General features: G+C 51.5%; 1 protein-coding gene across 4 annotated transcripts; it reads left to right on the forward strand.

Moving 5' to 3' along the window:
- The first annotated feature begins 49 nt into the window (after positions 1-49).
- Positions 50-13,976, forward strand: LOC122364153 (protein bric-a-brac 1-like). 4 transcript variants are annotated; one of them, XM_043334280.1, is made up of 9 exons: positions 50-66; positions 213-247; positions 4,590-4,922; positions 5,243-5,698; positions 5,935-6,151; positions 7,340-7,458; positions 8,318-8,437; positions 9,664-9,809; positions 12,789-13,976. In XM_043334280.1, the coding sequence occupies exons 2-9, from the start codon at positions 233-235 to the stop codon at positions 12,994-12,996; spliced, it is 1,614 nt and encodes a 537-aa protein (XP_043190215.1). In that variant the 5' UTR covers positions 50-66; positions 213-232; the 3' UTR covers positions 12,997-13,976. The 4 variants fall into 4 exon arrangements, with proteins under 4 accessions (XP_043190215.1, XP_043190216.1, XP_043190217.1 ...); XM_043334281.1 differs by having other exon boundaries at positions 9,664-9,803; XM_043334282.1 differs by lacking the exons at positions 50-66; positions 213-247 and adding an exon at positions 268-391.
- Positions 13,977-15,556: the final 1,580 nt, after the last annotated feature.

The raw sequence follows: 15,556 nt of genomic DNA on the forward strand, positions 1-15,556 counted from the left end.
AATTTTCATTATTAAACTCGAATTAGAGATGAAAAAATGAAATGGACAACATACAACAATTTTTAAGTAAATATTTGTCACAAAACTTTTCACTTCTTTCATGATTAAACAAATTACTGATAAATATTACATCTAAAATGACATTTTAAAATATCTAAGCAGTTGTTGAAAAGGCATATATATCAATTTAATTATACAAATTTACTTTTCAGACATAGAACACCATTTTGGAATGTTTCACCTCAAGGTAAGCGATTAATCAACAGGTTGGAATCCGTGTGATTGTCGATGGTTGGTTGCGTCTGACGACCCAAACATGCCGTGTCTCGCAAGAATGGTGTATACCTAAACGGAAGCTTGTTTCTTTTTTCACATTTCTTCAACTTACGAGGTAAGGTGTGGAAATGATAGGTCAATTGCCAGAAGTTTGATATTAAACCTTCGCCTTAATTGTCTCACCTGCGCGAGATAAGTATTCAGAAGGATTCCTTTGTCACAATCTTATATGCTTTCAGGCTTGTTTAATAATCAATCGTGGACACATTCGTAGTTTGATCATTCGATTTTTGTATGATTTTGCATTCATCATTTTCTTTCAGTCTTCTGCAAGCTGCATTCAACTTTTCGATATTGCTGTTTGGCCAACTCCTAATTCCACGTTAGTAATGTCAGGGACCATGAGATCATAGCGAAGCTGCTCATTTTTGTTTATTTTCTTTTCATTGGTAATGAATTTTAGTTGATGACACTCCAGTGCTTTCAGCTTACAGTCTAAGTTACAAAGTGGGGACGCTGTTTGGTACCTATGTCAATGTGTGTAGATGAAGTACTGTTCGTAAGTTGGTACGTTGTTGCATAATTTTGCATTCATCATTTTCTTTCAGTGTTCTTGCAAGCTGCATTCAACTTTTCAATATTGCTGTTTGGCCAACTCCTAATTCCAAATTAGTAATGTCAGGGGCCATGAGATCATAGTGAAGCTGCTCATTTTTGTTTATTTTCTATTCATTGGAAATAAATTTTAGTTGATGACACCCCAGTGCTTTCAGCTTACAGTCTAAGCTACAAAGTGGGGATGCTGTTAAGTATATGTGTAGACTAAGTACTGTTTGAAAGTTGGTATGTTGTAGGTTGGTGGGTTTTAGGTTTTAGTAATGAATTCTTTGGTAATGAATTTTAGTTGATGGCACTATAGTGCTTTCAGCTTGCAGTCTAAGCAATAAAGTGGGGTCTGGGGACCCTGTTCAGCATATGTGTAGATGAAGTATTGTTTTGTTAGTTGGTACATTGTAGTTTGGTGGGTTTACTTTTAGGTTTTAGGTTGGTAAGTTGTAGATTTGTAGGTTTTTAGGTTGTAGGTCAGTAGGTAAGGTTATGTCAGCTTAGACTGTTTTTATCTTCACCATTCTTCATCCACACATTTACCTGCTGTTCAATGTTTCCTGTCTGTATTTTTTCAGCATGCTGTCAGTATTCTAATTTGCATCAAAGTTAATTGCTGACACATCTCAGCCACTCATTCAACTGCATTAACCATGTGAATTGGGAATGGCAGGAGGCTGGGTTCAATCTTTTTGCAACAATGCTCATATAAAATTTTCGATCATTGTTTTATTTAAGATCCTCCAATGGTACATTTAAAATGAACACTCATTATGAAACACCCTGTAGGCCATCTGTTGACCTTCCAACTCATGTCAATGACCCAAAAGTCGGGAAAATCGGGACCTGTTAGAATGTCATAAAGTGTGGCTGCTGGTTTTTCGAGGTGCTGATCACGAATATCATGTTAGTTTTGATCACAGATGATGTCTTCATGCATTTAGGTCAGGTCAGGTCATGCCAGGTCAACCAGTAGGGGTCCTGTTTGGTATTCATAGTATGTGTCAACCACCTCTAACAGCTTCGTAACTTGTTACAAAGGCACCAAAACTACTTTACAAATATTAGAATGGTTGCTAAATTCGAATTCAGCTCCAAAAACTAGCCTAGAAACATGTAAAACTCGAAAAAGTGAACCAAGGTCATCAAAGGTCAGTGACCTGACCTGGCCTTCTGGTGACCTTGACACCCACCATAATGCATTGGAGCAGCATCATGTCTCATGTTTCAACGCTTGAAACCACGAAAAGACTGCAAACACGCGGCTAATGCGAGCCGACATACGCCGAATCGCGATTCCGGCCAAGCATGGTCTCGAAAAGTAGGTCACAGCTCAAAGGTCATTTGGGTCAGGGTCATACAATTTTCAGGCTAGGTGTGAAATTGAATAACGCGAGGGTACTGAAAGTTTCGTCGCGATCGGCCGCTTTTTACGCGAGTTATTCGCGAAAAACCGAGGGGGTCCGTTCGACCCCCCCCCCCCCCCCATACGGGCGTGGGATAAAAGCCTTCTAGTTGATTCAGATGAGATGTGTCTGTAATTCTGTAGAGCTAATACTGAACTACAGTAAAGTGTGACTTACTAACAAGGCTGTGATTATTTCTTCTAAAATGATATTTGTCGCAAAAGCTGAATTGTTCTTTGCTAATGCTTTGTATTCTCCCCTGATGTAATGGATATGGATGTTCTTAAGAAGCTCCACAGTCCACTAGTTATACCAAATCCTAATTCTCTAGGTTATGAATGGTAGATAGTAGATACTCTTTGTATAGCAAGAGATTAACCCTCGCCCCGTTGGGGGGGCCATTTTGGCCCCCCCCCCCTGTGGTTTTTCCTGAATAGCAAGAAAACGGCGGCGCGCAGCGCCGCCAAATTTTCAGTACCTTCCCGGGCATCAATTTGACACCTTCACACCAAATTTCAAGTCTTAGGTCACCTTAGGTCAGGAGTTATTGAGGTCAAACTGAGGTCATGTTCGAGCAAAAATGAGCAAAAAACATGCAATCTTGAAACGCTCACCAAATCTACAGTTATCAAGCAATTTCAAAGTTCTTTATATGGTCTAGTAGACAAAAAGCGGCGCTACAAAACTGCTATCTCGGATTTTCAAAATTTTTGCTTTTTGACAAAAAAAAATCAAAAAATTGATTTTTTTAGAAAAACTTTGAAAAAATCCAAAAATTTTCCGAATTTCGAAAAAACCGGAATATATGTAATAGTCCCAGCGCTCTTCTATATACATACCAAATTTCAGATCGATATCTCGTTTTTTGGCCAAGTTATAGCGAAAAAACTGTTCAAAAATGATGACATCAAATTTTTGAACTCAATTTTTAGCAATTCTAGACCACGTACGGCAAAACAAAGACCACCATTGAACTCCCCGTGACGAGCTGCATCGATTCGATACCCATTTTATGCAAAAATATTAACTTTGAAATTTGACCTAATTTGACCTGACCTTGACCTGACCTTGACCTGACCTTGACCAAAACGTGATCTAAGCTGGCCCCAAAGGCTGCCTGACCCATATAATCGCATTTGTCATGTAAAATGGATAATAAAACATGTATCACACGACACTTTCATATTGTGACCCCCCCGTGACCTGACCTCTGTGACCTGACCTGGTATCAGTGACCTCAAATAGCAAAATATGTGTTTGAAGAACATTTCCCCATCGATGATTTTCAATGTTGTGCATTTTACTCGATTTTACAACGCATTTCTTGAAGTGCCTGTAAACGGTGAAAATTGGACCTTTGACCTGACCTGTGACGTCATCGGTTTGACCTAGGTCAATAAAATTGGGTCACAAGGTAGTTCCCCGTTGGGGCTATCCAACGCCGTTTACCGCTTGTCGCTATGTTGCGTGGTTCTCGAGATCTTAGGGGGGGGGCCAAAATGCCCCCCCCCCCCAACCGGGCGCGTTGCTCGGCAGAGCCCAACGGGGCGCGGGTTAATTAACAAATTAGTTTGTTTGTAGCAGCCTGTCCATTAATTTAAAGATGAAATAGGTATGTGTGGCTGGTTGGTAGTACAATATATGGGACAAATATACCCTATGATGCTTCTAATGTTGTATGATCTAATCGCATGCACCAGCTATGCACCACCAGTCAGCATTTGCAGCATGCTGTTTTCACTATGCATTTGAAGCTATTTTTCCAATGACTATGAAATCGTATGAAAATAGTATGAAAAATGGTATGAAACTATGTTTTCAGACTAAACGTTTTCTAAATGTTTGTGAATGTAAATTTTTTTGAAGCCTAAATGTTGCAGTAAATAATTCTGCTCTGTAGCTTTTGAGTACACAATTCGAATAACCTTTCATCATCAAGAGGACCTAGATAAGCTAGATAGTCTACATATCTAGACTAATGTTGATCCTTTTTTAGATTTACTGGTAATGGGGCTAGCCGCTAGGCAGTGGGTCCTGGTCTGCCTTCTCCCCTTATCATGAAGTTAGCTTCAATAAGTGATGGATGCTACCGAGGAGACATTGTTTCAGTCCAGAACCATTACATCCGTCGGTTTCAGTCCAGACCGTCGGAGCGGCTCGAACCCAGGCTATCGCCACCGTGAGTCCGCTACGGGACGGACCGCGACCTCTGTCTGTCGCGGCTGGGCGGTGATCGGCGCCGAGTCCGTGGTGTCGCCGGTCCGAGGACCCGCCCTGACCCGCTCCGTCCGACTCCGGCAGGCGAGACGTGTGGTCGTCATGGGCACGGAGCGCGAGTACGTGCTCAAGTGGCACAGTTTCTCGAGCACGATCCAGGACGTGTTCCGGCGACTGCTGGACGACTGCGCGTTCGCTGACGTGACGCTGTCGGTGGAGAACCGGCAGCTGCAGTGCCACCGGCTGGTGCTGTCGGCGTGCTCCACCTACTTCGAGACGCTGCTGACGGCGCACCCGCACTCGCACCCCATCATCATCCTGCACGACATCCCGCACTCGGTGGCGCAGGCGCTCATCAAGTTCATGTACAGCGGCGAGATCCGGCTGCCGCAGAACCAGCTACAGTGCTTTCTCAAGGTGAGCGCACGCTGCACAGGACAGGCGGCAGGGAAGGGGAGGGTGTTAGCTTCTTAGACTTACTTAAGATTGGACTGTTGGAACATGAACTGCACTACTGAGTGCTGATCCTGCACTTTGGTTGCGACTGGAACCTTGAACTGTGTGTATTCGCCCGAGACTTCATATGCGCGGTGTTTTTGTTTATTTGATGAATTCTGTAAGTGTTTTATGATTTATGCAATTTAGGGATCATTTTGCTTCATAACTGTTCAGTGTTAACTGGTGCTGTACTTTGCTCCGTTCGCTGCGGTGACACGCGTGCTCGTCCCCGGTGTCAGGTGGCCGAGACGCTGCGTATCAAAGGTCTGACGGAGACTAGCGGCAAGCCAAAGTCGGCGGCGTCGCCCGAGCATGACAGCCACGGCCGCGAGCCGACGGGCACGGACGTGGCGCCGATCCCGCCGCTGATCCCGGCGGCGGCGGCGGCCAGTGCGGTGACGCCGGCGGCGCGGCCGGCCCCCGCCGCCGCCGCCGCCGGCTCCACGGCCTGGGCGCCGGCCCCGGCCGCGCCCACCAAGCGCCGCTCGCCGGAGCCGGCCCACGAGCGAGACGAGCCCGGCACACCGCCACGCGAGTCGGCCAAGCGGCGAAAGTCGCGCGCTCCAGCGCACGCCGAGCCGGAGCCGGAGCAGCCGGAGCCGGAGCCGCTGCAGCTGAAGGTGGAGCCGGCGGAGGAGCCGATGGAGGAGCCGGCCGAGCAGCCGGCGGAGCAGCCCGAACAGCCCGAACAGGAGGTGAGCAATAAGATTACTTTACTATTAGTGAGTACCGGACCGCAGTGACAGCTGACCAGTCATTGTCGTGGTGCGTGCGATGTATACATTATGCACTGCATAATGATAAATGTTTTTTTACCTACATTTACTTCAGCCATCGCTATGGATATTTCGGAAAAATGACCGACTTTTTAAGCGAATTGGTCGTTAGCATGTATATGGCGTCCAGTAACCCGTCATTGCTCGTGTCCCAGGAGGCGATGGTGTCCCCGAAGCCGGAGCCGGTCAGCGGGGACGATGAGGAGCCGGAGGCGCCGGAGGAGGACGGGGAGGAGGAGGGGGAGGACTCGGCTCTGAGCGCCCAGCGCCGGCTCGAGGAGGACATCGAGCTAGTCAGCGGCGAGACGACGCAGGACGGCCCGCCGCCGGCGCCGACCGAGCCGGAGCGGCGCGACACATCGCCGCCGGCAGGTGAGCGGACGGGGGCGACACTGAGGGAGGTGGGGAGGCTGGGGGTAGCGGCGGGAGGCTGGAGGCGTTAGATGAGCGACGCGGGCGGCCCTGAGGGAGGTGGGGAGGCTGGGTAGCAGCGGCGGGAGGCTGGGGGAGGTACGACTCCCGAGGAACGCCACTGGCATCAGGCGGGGTCTGGGATTCTGATCGATCTTGGAAGGTTAAATTGACATACCGGTCCATCACGCTTGTTGCATCATAGGATATTGATCCGCTAAAAAGGTCCGTTTGACCTTCATGGAGCTGCAGCAGCAGCTCCTGGCAGCTTGTACGATATTTCACGATGTAGGAAGGGTATGTCATGTGTGCTCTACTTTCCTGACTGAAAAGTCCCGTTTCCAGCTGCAGCGAATGTACCATATCCAGTGAGAGGTGGTGGTGACCGTTATCCTGCGGGACTTCTGGATACCAGTGCGGCTGTAATGAACCGAGAAAGTCTCTGACCAGCAATACTCTGTTTTTCAGCTCTCCCGATAGTCGTGTGAAGTAAGACTGCCTGTCGAGATTGTGCATGCTAGTTTACAGAATACTATGAGACGCGGATGTTGCGCATTGAGCTCCTGAGTTCTGACTTACAGTGTGTGCGTTTTACTGAGTTACATTAACTTCTGCCTTCTTTATTTTCCTCCAGTTTTCGTACCGTGATTGGATGTGTATGCACGTTCATATTTTTTTTCTTCGTTTTGGTCATACATGTATGCTTATAGAGTTTAGTTGCCAATGCACTTGAACTTGAGTTTGCTTTAGGTGCATGATTAGTGTTTGGCTGATCCCTTTCACATGCATTGTTGTTGCTGTGACATTGTTATATCAAATAAGTTATGTTGCGGTCATCCTTATGATTGCTTAAAAAAATTGAGCCAGAAGCATTGCATTAAAAAGGGCTTGCCTACTTTATTTCCCTATTTGTTCAGATTGTGCTAGCAAAGATTAATGTGTCATTGTGCGTCTATTTTATCAACAACCAAGTGAACTACACAAGTGAACTTTGATTCACAATTATCGGTGCCTAAAAGGAATGCCCATATGACGTAAGGTCCACCCTCAATCGGTGTGTGTTTCGGGAGTGGACCGTCCGCGGCCCGCCGGTTCAGCCGTCCCCGCCCGTGTGCCTCTCCTGACCACCTCCCCTGACCGGCCCGCCAGTGCCGCTGACTGTCCAGTCGGCCTCGGAGGCAGCCGCCAGCACACTGATGGACTCGTGTGGCACCGAGAACGCACCCTGGAAGGACCCGCGCTGGAGCAGTCTGCTGCCGGAGGAGAAGGTAGTCTGTGTCCGGGGAGCGGGGCCGACCTTCCCCCGTCAGGGGCCGGCTCAGTGCGCACCGCCAGTGTCCCGGCGCGGGATGGTGTAACAGGGGAATACCCGGCATTAGATGACTCATGACGCCCCTCCGCTAGGCGGCGTCGGTGCTGAATGATCAATGTGAGATATCAATGTTCTGTGGGAAGAGAAAGGGGTGACATGGTTATTTATCCCACTGTCATCACTAAAAGTGGGCTAAACTTAACAGTGTAGTTGGTATGAGGGTTCAATTGCGCGGTCAATTATTTTGTTCTGCAGCCGTTATTTAGCTCTATTATAGATTATGCTTGAGTGCCTCGCGTGACCGCTCAGCAGCCGGCCCGTCGACTGCCTCAGGCTGGAGCGGTCCTCTTACCCCAGTGGACAGAGATCCCGTCAGTCCCTGACTAATCTCTCCCAGTGGACAAAGGTCCCCAGTCCCTGACGCCGCTCCCCCAGTGGACAGAGGTCCCGTCAGTCCCCGACTAATCTCCCTCAGTGGACAGAGATCCCGTCAGTCCCTGACTAATCTCCCTCAGTGGACAGAGGTCCCGTCAGTCCCTGACTAATCTCTCCCAGTGGACAGAGGTCTCCAGTCCCTGACTAATCTCTCCCAGTGGACAGAGGTCCCGTCAATCCCTGACTAATCTCTCCCAGTGGACAGAGGTCCCCAGTCCCTGACTAATCTCTCCCAGTGGACAGAGATCCCGTCAGTCCCTGACTAATCCCTCCCCAGTGGACAGAGGTTCCCAGTCCCAGCTGACGCTACTCTCTCCCAGGAGACAGAGGTCCGCTCCTGTCAGTCCCCAGTCCCTGACGCCGCTCTGCCGGTGTCACAGGTGATGGAGGCCATGGGCAATATGCTGGACGTGCCGACGCTGGCCGCCAAACTGATGAAGAACCTCTTCACCGAGGAGGAGCGCATCAACTCCAACACGACCGGCGACCACGGGAAACAGGTGAGGCGGCGCCCCGCACTTCAAGTCCTTTCGATTCTCAATGAGGTTGTCAGACCGTGCTCCCTCGGCGCAGCTGCTGCTGTCGGCGCGAGCCCAGAGACGGCGCCCCGGTCCTTTGCTCGGTGTACCGCCGCGGTGGTCGGCGCGGCCCCAGACTATATGGCGCTCCGGTCCCCTGCTCAGTGTACCACCGCGGTGATCGGTGCGGCCCCAGACGAGACGGCGCTCCGGTCCCCTGCTCAGTGTACCACCGCGGTGATCGGTGCGGCCACAGTGACGAGACGGCGCTCCGGTCCCCAGCTCGGTGTGTCGCCGCGGTGCTCGGCGCGGGCCCGGTCCCCTGCTCAGTGTGTCGCCGCGGCGCAGTGTGTGTGACGCGTCGTCGGAGCGTGCTTCCCGGCCGGCGGCGGCCGACGGCCGATCTGCGCCGCCGCCGCCGGCCTTTTCAGCGGCGCTCGCGCGGTGCCCGCCGCCCGCTCGGCCCGGTTTAGTGTCAAGGTCACTGAGACGGGCAGGGAGAGCCGCCGCAGTGTCCGTCGCACGCGCTGTCGCCGCCGGCGGGGGCCGCGTCGGCGCCGGACCAGTCACTAACCGGTTCGTGACGTGAGCCGTGTGCAGGCGGCACGCGATGCAGCTGCCAGCCGCCACTGCCCTGATGGAAACTGGAACGGCAGCTGATGGCGGACTGACGTCATTGATGAGTGGCCGGCGTGTCTATAAGCCCCAATTAACAAACAACAGCAGATCGACAGCTAACTAGATGCGTCAGCGACGATTGCAGCTCGGATTATCAGTTGTTTGTTTAGTGACCGTGTCCAGGCGAAACACGCAAACCATGTAGGTACTATTGACCATGTACTTAAGTATATTGATTCACACTGTGTTGTCTGAGTGTTTTAATTTATGTTCGGTTGTCATTTATTTTTCAAGCTCAAGTTCCAATGTTTGTATATATTTTCATGTTCCAAGGATTGTCGATAGTCAAGGTTCACTGTTAGCCGTTAGGTGTTTTGTTAGAGGCGTTATGGCGACGAAAACTTGCTGTGGTGCCAGTTGATTGGATGTAACGCGCTTGTTTGTGCATAGTTAAAAGCCTGGGGCGTCACCGAATAACCTAAATGTAAGCTAGCGCTAACATGTTACTAGCCACATGCCATTGAGCGGACGCTCAGTAGGTGGCTTCCCGTAATGTTGCCTTCACCACTCTGTGTATTTGTGCTCGGCAGATCTTTGACCGGGAGAAGATGGACCTCATCAAGTCGATCGTGTTCCACGTGAGCAAGGTGGACCGCGAGGACCAGTTTGCACGCGACGACCTCTGGGTGCGCTGTAAGATGAAGATCGACAAGTGGAACCGCGACCTCAGGTACAGGTACAGGGTATCGCGCCACCGACACGGTAGGTACCGGCCGCCCCGCGGCGGTCCGAGCTGCAGCCCAGAGCACATGGACACTAGACGGGCTCGGTCGTAGCCGGGCGCCATATTAGTGACTCGGTCACGTCCAGTGGCTGTGGTTAGCTGGTCTGGAGAGTGGACACGCCGCCAGCTAAAGAGCCCGCCAGGCCAGTCGCCCGGGCGGTGTAGTGTAGTGGCCCAGAAGTTGCGCGGTGCTGGACAGTCAGCGAGCCCGCCGGGCCGGTCGACCGGGCGGTGTAGTGTAGTGGCTTAGAAGTCAGCGGGCCCGCCGGGCCAGTCGACCGGGCAGTGTAGTTGGCCGGTAGCCGCGCGGCAGCGGGCCGGTCGCCCGGGCGGTGTAGTGTAGTAGCCCAGTAGCAGTGACAGCGGCAGAGCGGCGGCATTGGCCACTCTGCCGAGGTGAGTAGAGTCGAGTAGAGTCGAGTAGCCGCCGCCGTAGCGAGCGAGTCATAGCGGCTCCTGAGCTGGGCAATTACCGCCAACAGCACAGGCGGGTCATACGGCTTGTACTTCGTAGCCGCGCAACAGGTAGCGTATACTTTATTCTTTTTTTATTTTGTCGCTATTGGGGCATTCCACGTCAAATCGAACAAAAATCGGCTGTTTTGCACCTTACCATCAGCGATTTCATTATAAATTTGTGAGCGAGTTCCTGTGTCGCCCCGGACATTACATTGATGTTTTTTTGCACATTCTGACCACAGGTCTTCTAAATATAGGGCATCAAATTTCTACAAAATGTTGCATCTTTATATTTTTGAACGACCATAACTTTGGTTGTACTTGTTTGATTTGAATGAAATAAACCTTACTGTTTAGGTAATTTCTTAAGCATTTGTTTAGAATTGCATCGACTTAAATATATGACCTTGAAATTTGCTTAACTCTGTTCTTAAGCACAAAAATTGAAATAGCAAAAAACACGCCACCTTCGATTTGGCTCATTTTCATATATTTTATTGCCTACCATATTCTTAACAACCTGTGAAAAAATTAGAGTGGGCCATTCATAAGTTTTGAAGAAAATGGCACATATGCAAACGTATGTTAGCACGCGCAGTGGAGGGGGAAGAGTGAATTTCGCCCCACCCCTCCTGTTTTTCGCCAGTATCTCATAATATTGATGCGAAATTACTTATGGCTACCTGTCCAGAATTTAATTGCACATCTCATCGTGCAAGCAATAAGAAAATCGGTTCACAACTGTTCTAGTAATAGCGGTGTAAAGTGAACATCCTGTCGCCGCGGCGACGCGGCGACTCGGCAGCCGGCGCCGACCGCTACGCGCCGCCTGAATTGTAGACTGTGCCGGGACGGAACGGAACGGTTCCGTCTTTACATCGCGCTCCTTACCGCTGATTACGTTCGATTCGCGTCAAATTTTGTGAGAAGACTAAGAAATGTACAGGCAATCTTATGGTGAAAGAATTCTGAAAATAGGTTGGTAAACAATTGAAATATGAAAGTGTAAACACAAAATTGTGACTGCTGCGTTTCCCGCGTCGGCCGATCCCGCCTCAGCCGGCGACATGTTACTCTTAGCAGGACTCTAACTGCCATATTTATTATCGGATTAACTAGAAATTCCCCATACATACTCAAAAATGTATGTTCTTTCGTATAGTGAAGATCAAAAGACGTGAAGATATCGTTGCGTGATAATGTTTTCGTTGAATTTATTTCATGATGCATTTCCACACGGCTCAAAATTCACCGCAAAATACCGTTTGCCTGAGACACTTTTACAATGGAACGTGAATGCTTGACTACAATGACTATGCATTTCCATTCTCGCAGAGTTTGGGATATCACTAATCAGCAATCATTCATTTCAGAAAGTGTACACAAGCAAGCATGTCTTGACTCTGTCTTTCAAGGTCACGCGCGGTTGCGTGATGTTGATGCATGAAAACGGCGTTTGCCGCGAAAGTTATGAATGGCCCACTCCAATTTTTTCACAGATGGTTAGGAACATTGTGACGGACATAATATGTAAAAATTACTCAAATCGAAGGTGGCGTGTTTTTTGCTATTTAAATTTTTCTGTTTTAATTCAAGTTCAAATGCATTTCAAGGTCACTTCAATTTAATTTTATAATTAAAAATCAAAGCCTTATCAATTGCCTACAAGACCCTGTTAATATCATTTTGATACCAGAAAAGGAACCAGAGTTATAAGCATTTAAAAAAATGATGTGTGGCATTTTTGGCTATATTTGATGACGTATATCTCGGCGATACGTTATCAAATTTCGAAAATATTACACGTAACTCAGTTTTGAACCATGCCCAGTCTGCCTACAAATTTTCAGAAAAATCGAAGGGGATGACGGATTTCGGTGTTTGATTTGACGTGGAATGCCCCTATTGCTTCCTTTATTTCATGTGCTTTTGCTGATGTAGCTGTTTAAGAGGATGTGTACTAATGTAGGCTGTAGCTGTCCTTCATGATTGCTATCAGTTGCTTAAACTCTAATGTCAAAAGTAAAGCATTTGCAGCTCACAACGTTAGCAAGCGCTGTTTTTAGAGGCTCATTTACAGTTTACTAATAACCGGTGTTCTCGTGTTTCCAAACCTCGAAGTGTATCTGTCTTTTTCCTACTCGCTCCTTGACGGCTGCGACACTTGCGACGCGATCCTTCAATATGTGTAATAGACACGCCATCCGTCAGCACATCCCCGACCCGACCGTGACCCGGTGCTGACCTTCACACCCTCTCCACCCTCTGACCGTGACCCAATGCTGGTACCTGTCCCTTTTCGCCCTCCTCCTGTGACCCCATGCTGACCTCTGTCCCCTCCCCACCGTCTGTCCGTGACCCCGTGCTGACCTCTGGTTCTAACAGTGACCCCGTGCTGGCCTCTGTCTCTATCCCCTTTACACCCTCTGACCGTGGCCCAATGCTGACCTCTGACCCTCCCGCCCCGGGCAGGTACGCGCGCAAGAAGAAGGACAAGGACACGTCTCTGCCGACGATGGTGAAGCTCGAGTACAGCTCGTCGGGCGGCCGCGGCGACGAGGACTGGGAGCGTGACGGCCGGGAGCGCTCCGACCCGCCGACGGCCGGCGTGGGCCTGGGCTGGCTGGGCGGGCTCGGCTCGCCACGCGCCGTCACGCCGCAGTGCAGCGCCGACGTGTAGCCGCCCCGCCCCCGCCCCCGCCCCCGGCGGACGGGCGGGGACAGCCGGGCCACGTGCCATGTGCCAACAGCTGCGCGCCGAGCGCGGCAAGATCTGAGGGCTGGAGAGCTCCCGAGAGCAGTGTGAGGGGGCCGCGGAGCCCCGACAAAATACGAGTTCTGGTCGCTATGCCGTGTAGGGCGTACCGCTTGTGACTAGCACAGCTAACAGTGCGTAGGGGTATTGTACGGAGGTCTAACAGCTAGTGCCGAGAGCGCGAGACAGATGCTTTAGATCTGAGTCCAAGTTTCAGGTCAGTATATATTGCCGTTACTGTGAGGCCGCTCGCCCAGCCGTCGGTCGTGTCCTTTGTATTTATATCCGGCCGGGTATCGGCTCGGTCGGTCCGCGCGGCGGCCGCGTACTTATAGAGCGGGTCTGCGTGAGCGGGGGTTTGCCAAGTACTTATAGCGGCGCCAGCCGGGCCAGAGAAGTATTCCCGGCGAGTGTGCCAGAGAGAGAGCCGCGCGTCCGTGGCGCCCTGTACATAATCATGCACGCCGTGCCGGCGCTCATTCCGCAGACGAGTATCAGCTACATTCCAGGGCCGGGCGCCCCGCCCGCCCGCCCGCCCGCCATGTGTGTATGACGTGCCGTTGTGAAGTGTTTATCGGATGTTTGTGCCGCGGCGGGCTCAGCGGGTCAGCCTACCTCCGGTCGACTGACCCGGCCCGGGCCGCCGGCTCACTATACATACATGTTATCTCGTGTCTGTGTATAACCTATGATGTGCGTGCGCCACCGCGGCGCCCGCGAGGCAGAGGCCGCCGGCGCCCTTCTTTCCTACTGAATCCATGCGTGGGTGCATATTTGGTTGTAATTTGTGGTTTTCTCTCCCTCCCTTTGAGTGTTGATAGCTCTGCGTTGTTCCGGCTGCTCCCAGCCCCAGTGCAGGGTGGTGTTTCGATGAACTTTGTATGTGTGCTCGCCCATGAATTGAGTATTTTGACTGCGTCTTCCCTGTGCCCTGTCACTGTTTTTTCCGGCCCCCATTACTGGCAGAAACGGCCCTAATCAGTTAGATCTCGGTAATGTTTTCGTTTGTTGGCCATAGCTGTTTAATTGTGGCTGACCTGGCGTCAATGCTGCGCAGCAAAGCCGATCGGTATAAGGTGACACCGACGCAATGTCTGTAAAGATTATTCCTTGGACGTAGCGGGCTTTCAGAAAAGTCACTTCTGAAAGTCGTTACACTGTCTGTTTCTTTGATATCGGTCCGGCTGGGTGGCTCGTATACCGGTCGGTTTTGCTGTGCGTCTGTGACCGGTCGCCCCCCCCCCCCCCCTGTTTCTGAGGCTGGTGCCCGTGGCCCGGGCCCGCCGTTCACCGCGCCGTGTATGACAATCTGATCTCCCGTGAGCTGCGTGTGTCGAGTGGCGAGAGAGGAGCGCGCTGTGCCGCCGGCCACCGGCCGCCACCGCGCACAGACCGCGCCGTGCCAGCAATAAATGCACCAGTCGAGCCGTGACCGCTGCCTTTGGAGGGTTAGGGATATTATGGGGGAACGCCAGAGGGGTGACCTGCCAGGAGGGGCGGGGTTCGCTCTGTAGTGCGCTGGATGGCTCCGATGGCTTCGCCAGTGTCCCATCAGTGCTACCAGGCATTGAACACTTTAGACGATAAGCAGCAACTCCTGTTATTTGCTCATTTGGGACTTGCATTACGGGGCTTACATTTTTGTCTATTCGGGTCACATGGAACACTTTTTGTCTGCTGATCACTTGTCACCTGTCGACGTTCTGAAGTTGACAAGATAAGCGTCGAAACAGGACACTCCCAAGTCCCAACATCGCAGCTGAGGGGTTACTTCGGGCAAAAACTGGCCGTGGGAGTGTCCGGTCGCCGACATGGCGCGGTTGCGATACAGGAAACCGGCAAACTCAGCCCGTAAGAACTCAACCGGTTTTGGAGCGTCACTGGTTGACGCCTCGGCGCGGCCTGCTCCAGTCGACTGTACAGTCGGCCTCGGGACGGTGCTGCGGACAGACCCATCGTTCGACGATCCGCCGTGCAGTGCAGCTGCACCAGTCCGTTCGACGAACCGTTCTGCAGTGGCGACGCAGACTGAAACATAAACAGCGGCCAGCTGGGCCGGCAGCGTGTATCAGTTTTCGTTGGAGTGTTTGCGCGCAGTGCGTTCGTGTGTCCGTCAGAGGCGCTAGTGGGTCCGTCAGAGGTGTGTCATTGAGCGAGTCTGTCGCGCGTGGGAGGCGTCCATCACTCCGTAACAACGGTAGGTGTCTGCGCTGCTGACGGAAGCGAAGAGTTGAATAACAAGACGGCGCCGGACTCTTGGTCCCTCAGATCGAGATAAAACCTCGCTTTCCAGCGTTTCGGAGTGTCTCGGATCCGTGCGCGGCCCTCCACTGACAGCTCTCTGACCGGGCGCTGCCCGATTCGGTGCGATGGGAGCCGACCGCGGCACGGTGCGCCGCTCGCTGGCGCTGGTCGGCGCGCTGCTGCTGCTGCTGCTGGGCTCGCTGGCGGCGCTGGGCGGCGCGCTGGTGACGGGCGCGGCGGC

The sequence above is a fragment of the Amphibalanus amphitrite genome, unplaced genomic scaffold (genome assembly GCF_019059575.1).
Source record: "Amphibalanus amphitrite isolate SeventyFive unplaced genomic scaffold, NRLGWU_Aamphi_draft 000659F_arrow, whole genome shotgun sequence".
Lineage (NCBI taxonomy): Eukaryota > Metazoa > Arthropoda > Thecostraca > Balanomorpha > Balanidae > Amphibalanus > Amphibalanus amphitrite.

What these genes read in the sequence shown, in the direction of transcription:
- LOC122364153 (XM_043334280.1), top strand. An exon ending in CCGAACAGCCCGAACAGGAG is followed by an intron (nt 5,699 to 5,934) that starts GTGAGCAATAAG and finishes CTCGTGTCCCAG; the next exon opens with GAGGCGATGGTGTCCCCGAA. An exon ending in GTCTGCTGCCGGAGGAGAAG is followed by an intron (nt 7,459 to 8,317) that starts GTAGTCTGTGTC and finishes CCGGTGTCACAG; the next exon opens with GTGATGGAGGCCATGGGCAA.